General features: G+C 51.9%; 1 protein-coding gene across 1 annotated transcript in view; it reads right to left on the bottom strand.

Moving 5' to 3' along the window:
• The window catches only part of CRLF2 (cytokine receptor like factor 2), a 37,801-nt gene extending 37,537 nt beyond the window's left edge, over positions 1-264 (bottom strand). Inside the window, exon 1 of the mRNA XM_031935006.1 lies at positions 156-264. Coding sequence (XP_031790866.1) covers positions 156-264 — 109 coding nt within the window. The remainder of the gene's footprint in view (positions 1-155) is intronic.
• Between the last annotated feature and the right edge of the window lie 10,877 nt (positions 265-11,141).

Genomic DNA, 11,141 nt, shown 5'->3' with positions numbered 1-11,141 from the left:
AAAAAAAAGGAGGGAGAGAAAGGAAAGAAGGAAGGAAAGGAAAGGGGAAGGGGAAGGGAAGGGAAGGGTCCCAGGCATCGCAGGCATCCCCATCCCAAATTCCTTCCACAGCTCACTGCGTCCCAGGTGTGGGATTAACAGAAGCGGCTGGTTACCTTTGCGGAGGCTGGCGAGACAGCTTGGCTCCAGCCCCGGCCCACACTGGGTCTCCCAGTGCTGCAGGATACAGAGAGGCTTTTCCAGCCCCTCCGGTGGCCCTTTCATCGCCGACAGCCGCGGGGGGCTGAGCCAGCCAAGGCTGAATTTGCAGAGGATGCTTCTGACCCCTAGTGTCCAAAACGTCCACATTAAAGGCGTGTCCGTGAGCAGGGGCTGGATAGGATGAAGGAGACCGGGCCTGCGGTTTAACGAGCTCTGCACAGACACTTGAAACCCATCTATGGGCCGGGCAAGGTGGCTCATGCCTGTAATTCTTTTTTTTTTTCAGCCGCGTCTCGTTCTGTCGCCCAGGCTGGGGTGCAGTGGCGTGATCTCTGCTCACTGCAAGCTCCACCTCCCAGGTCCAAGCGATTCTCCTGCCTCAGCCTCCTGAGTAGCTGGGATGACAGGCACCTGCCACCACGTGTGGCTAATTTTTATATTTTTAGTAGAGACGGGGTTTCACCATGTCGGCCAGGCTGGTCTCGATCTCCTGGCCTCAGGTGATCCACCCGCCTGGGCCTCCCAAAGGGCTGGGATGACAGGTGTGAGCCACCACGGCCGGCCTATAAATGGGTTATTGATGAACTCTTCATCCAGGAAAAGCTGAAGGCTCCAGGGCAGACTTTCTACAGCCAACGACAAGCGGAGGCAGAAGCAGGGAGATGAACCAGGATCATCTGTTAAGGGCCGAATTCTGTCCCCCAAAATGTATGTTAAGTTCCCAACTTCCAGTCTCTGTGAATAATGGGACCTTATCTGGAAATGTCATCAAAATGTAAATTGGATGAAGGTGAGCCGTAAATCCCATGAGTGTGGGTCTAAGAGACAGAAGGGGCCGGGCGCGGTGGCTCAAGCCTGTAATCCCAGCACTTTGGGAGGCCGAGACGGGCGGATCACGAGGTCAGGAGATCGAGACCATCCTGGCTAACATGGTGAAACCCCGTCTCTACTAAAAATACAAAAATTAGCCAGCCGTGGTGGCGGGCGCCTGTTATCCCAGCTACTCGGGAGGCTGAGGCAGGAGAATCGCTTGAACCCGGGAGGCGGAGCTTGCAGTGAGCTGAGATCGCGCCACTGCACTCCAGCCTGGGGGACAGAGTGAGACTCTATCTGGAAAAAGAAAAGAGAGAGAGAGAGAGACAGAAGAAGAGACACAGACACAGAGGAGACGGCCACATGGAGACAGAGGCAGAGACCGGAGTGATGCGGCCACAAACCCAGGGATGCCTGGAGCCCCCAGGACCTGGCAGAGGCAGGAAGGACCCTCCCCTAGAGCCCCCGGAAGGAACCGGATGGAAAACAGTGGCCTTCAGAAATATCTGTCCACATCCTAAAGGCCAGAACCTGGAGTGGGACCTTATTTTGAAACAGGTCTTTGCAGAAGTAATTTCTCAAGGATCTCAAGATCCGATCTGCCTGGATCAGGAAAGGTCCAAAATGCAATGACAGGTGTTCTCATCACACAGAAAAAGAGACAGAGACACAGAGGAGGAGGCCACGTGGAGACGGAGGCAGAGACTGGAGTGATGCGGCCACAGGCGCAGGGAGGCCTGGATGTCAAGATCCAATCAACCTGGATTAGAATAGGTGCAAAATACAATAGCTGATGTATTTTCTACTTTATTTTATTATTTTATTTTATTTTATTTTTATTTTTTGAGACAGAGTCTTGCTCTGTCCCCCAGGCTGGAGTGCAGTGGTGCGATCTCAGCTCACTGCAAGCTCCGCCTCCTGGGTTTAAGCCATTCTCCTGCCTCAGCCTCCCGAGTAGCTGGGACTACAGGCATGTGCCAGCACGCCTGGCTAATTTTGTATTTTTAATAGAGACGGGGTTTCTCCATGTTGGTCAGGCTGGTCCCGAACTCCCGACCTCAGGTGATGCACCTGCCTCGGCCTCTCAAAGTGCTGGGATGACAGGCGTGAGCCACCGCACCCGGCCCATCCGACTAAGTTTTTGTATTTTTAGCAGAGACGAGGTTTCCCCATGTTGGTCAGGCTGGTCTCAAACTCCTGACCTTAGGTGATCCACCTGCCTCAGCCTCCCAAAGTGCTGGGATGACAGGCGTGAGCCATCGCGTCCGGCCTAACTGATGTTTTTTATCAGAGAAAAGAGGAGACAGAGACACAGAGGAGGAGGCCACGTGGAGACGGAGGCAGAGACTGGAGTGACAGGACCACAAGCCCAGGAGCTGGGAGAGGCAGGAAGGATCCTCTGCTACAGCCTCCAAAGGGAGTGCAGTCCTGAGACACCTGGATCTCAAGACTCCTGGTCTGCAGGACTCAGAGAGGATAAATTGCAGGTGTTTTAAGACCCCCGGTTTGCTCTGCCCGCCCGAAAAAACTACCCACCCCACAAATGAAGGCTCCAAGCCGAATTCTCCCAGCACCACACGCCTGCAAGCACAGGCACGGCCAGCAGGTGTCAGTCAAGCCCTCAGAAAGAAGCTGCGTGGCTGAGTTCCTGAACGGTTTAAGGTTCTGGGATTTGGATAAATACGGTAATCACGAGATCAGGAGTTCGAGACCAGCCTGGCCAAATGGTGAAACCCCCGTCTCTATTAAAAATACAAAAAATTAGCCAGGGGTGGTGGCGGGTGCCTGTCATCCCAGCTACTCGGGAGGCTGAAGCGGAAGAATCGCTTGAACCTGGGAGGCAGGGATTGCAGTGAGCCGAGATCCTGCCGCTGCACTCCAGCCTGAGCAACAAAGTAAGACTCCATCTCAAAAAAAAAAAAAAAAACCCAAAATGCAGCGTAGGAGGTTCCAAGACCCCAGCAGAGCGTTCTTGGATCTCGTGCATGAAAGAATTCGAGCCAGGCGAAGTGGCTCACGGCTGTAATTCCGGCACTCTGGGAGGCCGAGGTGGGTGGATGACCTGAGGTCAGGAGTTCGAGACCAGCCTGACCAACATGGAGAAACCCCGTCTCTAGTAAAAATACAAAATTAGGCCGACGTGGTGGCTCAGTGATTCCAGCTACTCGGGAGGCTGAGGCAGGAGAATCGCTTGAACCCGGGAGGCAGAGGTTGCGGTGAGCCGAGATCGTGCCATTGCCCTCCAACCTGGGCGACAAGAGCGAAACTCCGTCTCAAAAAAAAAAAAAAAAAAAAAAGGAAGAGGAAAGAAGAAGAAGAAAGAAGAAGAAGAAGGAGGAGGAGGAAGAAGAAAGAAAATAGACAGTCTGTACCCACCCGTTGTGTTGAGGGGTGCTGGAAAACCCCGGACTTTTCTTGTGGAGGGTGGAGGGGAGGGATTCCAGGGTGAGTTAACAGCTGTCACATTTCCGCTGCTTGTTTCTGCCGGTTCAGTGTCCTGGGGGCTTGATTCAGTGCTAGCAATCCGGAGAAGAAAGGGTTAAAGGAATCCCTCCCCCAACCCTGGAATTCCAAAGCAGCAGCCCGGCTCAGATTACCCTCTTACCCCGAGGACGCCTGGAGTCTGGAATTTAACGGCTGGCCCCACTGCCTTTCTTTTAACTAATTACATCTGCAAGAGAATTGCAAATCAGGTCTCATTGCCAGAGACCAGGCATTGGGAAGTCAAAGTAGATATTTTGGGGCCGCTGTGCCCGGCCACCGGATGATCCACGTGCGTTCCCTCGTCTTCTGCGTCTGCCTGTCCTCAGCTGCAGAAAGGCCGGTTTTCCTGGGTGGAGAGCTCATGAGAAACCCATATATGCGTAGCGTTCCATTATTGGAACGCTAAGCTGATAGGAGTTACTTCTAGCCTCTTACTGAAGGTCCTGGCCAAGATCTGGTTTTACACACAAAAGAACTTGCAACCTCCGGCATACACGGGACCTCCAATGTCCGTGCAGAGCTCAATAAACTACAGGCCCCGGGCCCCTGAACCCACCCAGTCCTTGCTTGGGGACAGGCCTTTGATTTGGGAATCTTGAACACAAGAGGGGCCAGGGGCATCCTCTGCAGATTCAGCCCTGGCCGGTTCAGCCCCCAGCGGCTGTCGGCTGTAGAAGGGGTCACACAAAGGACTGGAAAGGCAGGTCACAGCGGGAATCCTGAGGCACTCAGGAGCCAGGCTGGAGCCAGATTGTCTGGTAGTCCTCCAATATACCCAGCAGGTTGGATGAATCCCACATCACGGACGCTGTGAGCTGTGGAAGGAGTTTGCGATGAGGATGCCAGGGGATGCTTATAGCTCTTGCTGCTGGAGCTGCCTCTGGGACAGGAAATGACACATTGTACCAGGAAGGTCTCTGTCCAGCCCAGACCACTTGGCCCTTCCTGGTGTTACCCAAATCCTGGAGGGCTCCTCTAGGCCATTGAGGTTCCTGGACTCCACTTTTAGCCAGAGCCAGCTAGGAAGAGGCTGGGAGCTTGTGAAAGTCTGAGGGTTGGCCAGGTGCGGTGGCTCACGCCTGTCATCCCAGCACTTTGGGAGGCCGAGGCGGGTGGATCACTTGAGGTCAGGAGTTCGAGACCAGCCTGGCCAACATGGTGAAACCCCGTCTCTACTAAAAATACAAAAAGTAGCCAGGCGTGGTGGAACAGGCCTGTAATCTCAGCTACTGGGGAGACTGAGGCAGGAGAATCGCTTGAACCCGGGAGATGGAGGTTGCAGTGAGCTGAGATCACACCACTGCACTCCAGCCTGGGACACAGAGCAGACTCCATCTCAAAGAAAAAAAAAAAGCCTGATGGTCCTGGGAATTCCACCCAAACTGAAAACCCAAAACAGCTGTTCCTGGCCCCCGTTAAGACACCAGACACCCCCTCCAGGTTGGCCTTCAGGAACGTAAGTGTCTTGTTTTTCTAAGACCACCAGAGCGAGCAAAAGAACCAGCAAGTAGGCAAAGGTCAGGCGCAAAACTGCACATTTATTTTGGTAACCTAAGGTGTGCGGGAGAAGTCTGTCGGCCTCCGGCAAAGGAGGCCGGCAGAGTCCCCCCGCGGTGGGGCTCTCGGACGGACTTCCCACAGTCCCGACATCCCGACAGGACTGGGGCTGTAAGAGGGCCGCGTGGCTCAATGGTGGAGAGCGGCTTTTCTAGGAGTGGGAGGGCAATAGGTGGGGCATGGGCGTGTCAGGGGCGTTCCACAGGTGCGACCAGGTAAATCTTGGTCTCTTCAGATTGACGTCACCTGGCGCATGCCCAGTTGGTCTGCACCCCTCCCTGGGGGCCGGCTGCATTTTCGCGCGCGCGGGAAAAGTTGGGAGGGGGAGGTGAAGAACCCGGACGTGCACCATCTTGCCTCCGGGCGGGAAAAGTTGGGAGGGGGGGATGAAGAACCCGGAAGTACACCATCTTGCCTCGGTTCGTCCAAACAGTAAGAACCAGGTATAACAATATATGTAGGTTGCTTTTCTCTTTTTCCTAGTGGTGGCAGAATCAAATTAGTAACAACTGTTTTTTTTTTTTTTTCCTGCTTATTTCTCTCTCTCTTTTTTTATTTTTTATTTTTTTTGAGACAGTCTTGCTGTGTTGGCCAGGCTGGTCTTGAACTCCTGGGCTCAAGTGATCTTCCTGCCTCGGCCTCCCAAAGTGCTGGGATTAAAGGCATGAGCCACCGTGCTAGGCCTATATTTCTTCTTTTATTTGTTATTATTTATTTATTATTTATTTATTTTTTATTTTTTCTGAAGACAGAGTCTCGCTCTGTCGCCCAGGCTGGAGTGCGGTGGTGCGATCTCGGCTCACTGCAAGCTCCGCCTCCCGGGTTCAAGCCATTCTCCTGCCTCAGCCTCCCGAGTAGCTGGGACTACAGGAATGCACCACCACACCTGGCTTATTTTTTGTATTTTTAGTAGACATGGGGTTTCACCATGTTGGCCAGGCTGGTCTCCTGACCTCGTGATCCACCTGCCTCGGCCTCCCAAAGTGCTGGGATTACAGGCGTGAGCCAGCACGCCCAGCCTATTATTTTTTGTTTATTTGTTTGTTTGTGACAGACTCTCGCTCTGTCACCCAGGCTGCAGTGCAGTGGTGCGATCTCGGCTCACTGCAACCTCCACTTCCTGGGTTCAAGCGATTCTCCTGCCTCAGCCTCCCAAGTAGCTGGGACTAGAGGTCCACACCATCATGCTCTGCTCATTTTGTTTTGTTTTGTTCTGTTTTAGCAGAGACCAGGTTTCCCTACCTTGACCAGGCTCTAACTGCTGACTTCAGGTGATCCACCTGCCTTTGCCTCCCACAGTGCTGGGATTACAGGCATGAGCCACCATGCCCAGCATATTTCTTTTTTTATTTTTTTATTTTTATTATTTATTTTATATTTATTTATTTATTTATTTTTTGAGAAGGAGTCTCGCTCTGTCGCCCAGGCTGGAGTGCAGTGGCGCGATCTCGACTCACCACAACGTTCACCTCCTGGGTTCAAGCCATTCTCCTGCCTCAGCCTCCCGAGTAGCTGGGATTACAGGCGCCCGCCACCACACCTAGCTAATTTTTGTATGTTTAGTAGAGACAGGGTTTCACGATGTTGGTTAGGCTAGTCTTGAACTCCTGACCTCATGATCCGCCCACCTCGGCCTCCCAAAGTGCTGGAATTACAGGCGTGAGCCACCGCGCCCGGCTGTCTTTTTTTAAATGGAAGTGACCAGCATGGGCTGGGCGCAGTGGCTCACGCCTGTAATCCCAGCACTTTGGGAGGCTGAGGCAGGCGGTTCACGAGGTCAAGAGATCGAGACCAGCCTGGCCAATATAGTGAAAACCCATTTCTACTAAAAATACAACAATTAGCTGCGTGTAGTGGTGAGTGCCTGTACTCCCAGCTACTCGGGAGGCTGAGGCAGGAGAATCGCTTGAACCTGGGAGGCGGAGGTTGCAAAGAGATCGAGACCAGCCTGGCCAACATGGTGAAACCCCGTCTCTATTAAAAATACAACAATTAGCTGGGCGTGATGGTGGTGCCTGTAGTCCCAGCTACTCAGGAGGCTGAGTCAGGAGAATGGCTTGAACCCAGGATAGGGAGGTTGCAGTGAGCCGAGATCGTGCCACTGCACTCCAGCCTGGGCGACAGAGCAAGACTCTGTCTTGAGGGAAAAAAAGTAAAACAAGAATGATAAACATGGGAGAGGTTTTGTCCGTGCAGAGACAGCTAAGGTGAGGTCCCGAGCAGCTGTCTTCTGGGACTTGCCTTAGATTTGGAAGTTTTGGACACAAGGAGCCAGAAGCGCTCTCCAAATCCTCCTAGGCAAGCTGGGACGCTAGAAGAAGTTGCAACAGGGATTTGGGATGTGGGGATGCAGCAGCAGGGCAGAAAACGGACGTGTGGCTGGCAGCTCCTAGCCCAGAAAACCTGGTCGCCCTTGGCAGTTAGAAGTCAGGACGTGCTGAGGCCCCGGCCAGCCGGCGGCACTGTCAGAGGCGTTTCAACCTGCAGCAAGTCCAACTTGAAGAAGAGCTCGGTAAAATGAGGCTGAGACCAGCTGAGCTGCATTCTCAGACGGTTAAAGCATTCTCTGTTTTTCTTATTCTCATTATTTTTGAGACGGAGTCTCGGTCTGTTGCCCAGTCTAGAATGCAGTGGCACCATCTCGGCTCACTGCAACCTCTCCCTCCCGGGTTCAACCAATTCTCCTGCCTCAGCCTCCCAAGTAGCTGGGATTACAGGTGCCTGCCACCTCGCCCAGCTAATTTTTGTATTTTCAGTAGGGACAGGGTTTCACCATATTGGCCAGACTGGTCTCGAACTCCTGACCTCCTGATCCACCTGCCTCGGCCTCCCAAAGTCCTGGGATTACAAGCATGAGCCACCGTCCCTGGCCTTTTATTATTATAATTATAATTATTATTATTATTATTTATTTTGGGGATGCAGTGTTGCTCTGTCGCCCAGGCTGGAGTGCAATGGCATGATCTCGGCTCACTACAACTTCTGCCTCCCGGGTTCAAGCGATTCTCCTGCCTCAGCCTCTTGAGTAGCTGGGATGACAGGTGCACGTCACCACGCCCGGCTAATTTTTGTGTTTTTAGTAAAGTCAGGATTTCTCCATGTTGGCCAGGTTGGTCTCGAACTCCCGAACTTAGGTGATCCGCCCGTCCTCGGCCTCCCAAAGTGCTGGGATTACAGGCGTGAGCCCCCACGCCCGGCCCACGGTTCAGGCATTCGAAGTCACAGAAGGATACAGGAGGTCAGCACAAAATACAGGTTATTAAAAATCTTGCTGATAAAACAGGCTGCAATAAAGAAGCGCGCTATAACCCACTCAAATCAACATGGCAAGGAGACTGACTTCTGGTCATCCTCAGTGCTACAATCCGAGCAGTTTACAAATGCCACCTCAGGAACCTACGTCTAAAAAGGGGAAGTCAGAATAAACCACCGGTTGTTTAGCATATCATCAAGAAATAAGCATAGTAATGGGCCGGGCACGGTGGCTCACACCTGTCATCCCAGCCCTTTGGGAGTCTGAGGTGGGTGGATCATTTGAGGTCAGGAGTTCGAGACCAGCCTGGCCAACATGGGGAAACCCCCGTCTCCACTAAAAATAGAAAAAAAAAAAAAAATTAGGTGGGCGTGGTGGGTGGCACCTGTAATCCCAGCTACTCGGGAGGCTGAGGCAGGAAAATCTCATGAAACCGGGAGGTGGAGGTTGCCGGGAGTCAAGATTGCACCACTGCACTCCAGCCTGAGCGACAGAGTGAGACTCTGTCTCAAAAAATAAAAATGGATAGGCCGGGTGCGGTGGCTCACACGTGTATTCCCAGCACTTTGGGAGGCCAAGGCAGGTGGATCACCTGAGGTCAAGAGTTCGAGACCAGCCTGGCCAACATGATGAAACCCCGTCTCTACTGAAAATACAAAAATTAGCCAGGTGTGGTGGCAGGTGCCTGTCATCCCAGCTACTCAGGAGGCTGAGGCAGGAGAATCACTTGAACCCAGGAGGCAGAGGTTGCAGCAAGCCAAGATCATGCCACTGCACTTCAACCTGGGCAAGAAGAGTGAAACTCCATCTCAAAATAAATAAATAAATAAGTAAGTAATTAGAAATAAATAAAAACCGCAACGGTAACTTTTTTGCACTCCAGCCTGGGAGAAAGGGCGAGACTCCATCTCAAAAAATTAAATAAATAAATAAATAAATAATAAATAAAACAAAAACAGTAACCTCTTTGCACGTCAGCTTGGGAGACAGAGTGAGACTCCGTGTCAAAAAATATAAATAAATAAATAAAAACAAAAACGGTAAACTTTTTGCATCCCAGCCTGGGAGACAAAGCAAGACTCCGTGTCAAAAACAAATAAATAAATAGATAAATAAATAGATAATAAATAGGCTGGGCAAGGTGTAATTGCTTGAACCCGGGAGGCGGAGGTTGCGGTGAGCCGAGGTCGCGCCATTGCACTCCAGCCTGGGCAACAAGAGCGAAACTCCGTCTCAAAATAAATAAACAAATACATACATAAAAATAAAAACAAAAATGGTACCTTTTTTGTACTCCATCCTGGGAGACAGTGGGAGACTCTGTCTCAACAAATGTAAATAAATAAAGGCCGGGCAGGGTGGCTGACACCTGTCATCCCACTACTTTGGGAGGCTGAGGCAGGCGGATCACCTGAGGTCGGGAGTTCGAGACCAGCCTGACCAACATGGAGAAACCCCGTCTCTACTAAAAATACAAAAAATTAGCCGGGCGTGGTGGCGCATGCCTGTAATCCCAGCTCCTCAGGAGGCTGAGGCAGGAGAATTGCTTGAACCCGGGAGGCGGAGGTTGCGGTGAGCCGAGGTGGCACCACTGCACTCCAGCCTGGGCGACAAGCGTGAAACTCCGTCTCAAATAAATAAATAAATAAATGAATACAAAAATGGTGACTTTTTTGCACTGCAGCCTGGGAGACAGAGCGAGACTTTGTCTCAAAAATAAATCAATTAATTAATTAAAGAAAAAAAAAATCCATTGCCACCAGCGTCTTCTTCCCCCGGTCCAGACACCAGCTGCCACCTCGGAACGGGGGAGATGGGTCCCCCACATTCTCTCTCCGTGGGAGGGATCACGGCTCCACTCCGTCCTCAGGAAGTTGAGAAATTGTAAGTCGGATGATTGGGAAACAGGCCTGACAGTCTGTGCTTTCACTTCTGGGAAAAGAGACGTTACAAGGCGAAGGGCTCCACCCTCCCCAGAAAGCTTGCAGGTTTCCGGCTTCTAGGGAGCTGTCGGACCACAGCTCCTTCTGCCGCTAGATAAGGGGTTGGAGTCACACCCTCCTTCCTTCTGTGGCTGGAGGGATGGTCTGTGGACAGAGGAATGTGGGGCCACAGGGAAAGTGAGCCAGTATCAGCAGAAAAAGCAAACTGAAGCCGGGCACGGTGGCTCACGCCTGTCATCTCAGCACTTTGGGAGGCCGAGGCGAGCAGATCACGAAGTCTGGAGTTCGAGACCAGCCTGGCCAACACGGTGAAACCCCGTCTCTACTAAAAACACAAAAAAGTTAGCCAGGTGTGTTGGTGCACACCTGTAATCCCAGCTACTTGGGAGGCTGAGGCAGGAGAATCGCTTGAACCCGGGAGGCGGAGGTTGCAGTGAGCCGAGATTGCACCACTGCACTCCAACTTGGACGACAGAGCAAGACTCCATCTCAAGAAAAAAAAAAGAAAATGCAAACTGATATTGTCCCCGGCATGCAGGATGGGGCATTTGCAGCCTCGGCACTGCTGACATTTGGAGCAGCAGGATTCTCTGTGGTGGGGCCGTCCTGGGCACTGGAGGCTGTTGAGTAGCCTTCCTGGGATCCACACACCTGGGGCCAGGAGCAAACATCCCAGGACTGACACCAAGGATGTCCACACATTGTCATTCTCTAGTGATTGTCTCTAGACATTGCCAAGTGTCCCCTGGGGACAGAATTCTCCCTGGCCTGTGAATCACCATTATAGATAGAAGATAGATAGATAGATAGATAGATAGATAGATAGATAGATAGATAGATACATACATACATACATACATAGATACATACATGATAGAGATAGATAGATA

The sequence above is a fragment of the Piliocolobus tephrosceles genome, chromosome Y, assembly GCF_002776525.5.
Source record: "Piliocolobus tephrosceles isolate RC106 chromosome Y, ASM277652v3, whole genome shotgun sequence".
NCBI classification, from domain to species: domain Eukaryota; kingdom Metazoa; phylum Chordata; class Mammalia; order Primates; family Cercopithecidae; genus Piliocolobus; species Piliocolobus tephrosceles.
Note: the sequence above shows the minus strand (reverse complement) of the source record. Positions and strands in the feature narration are given on the sequence as shown.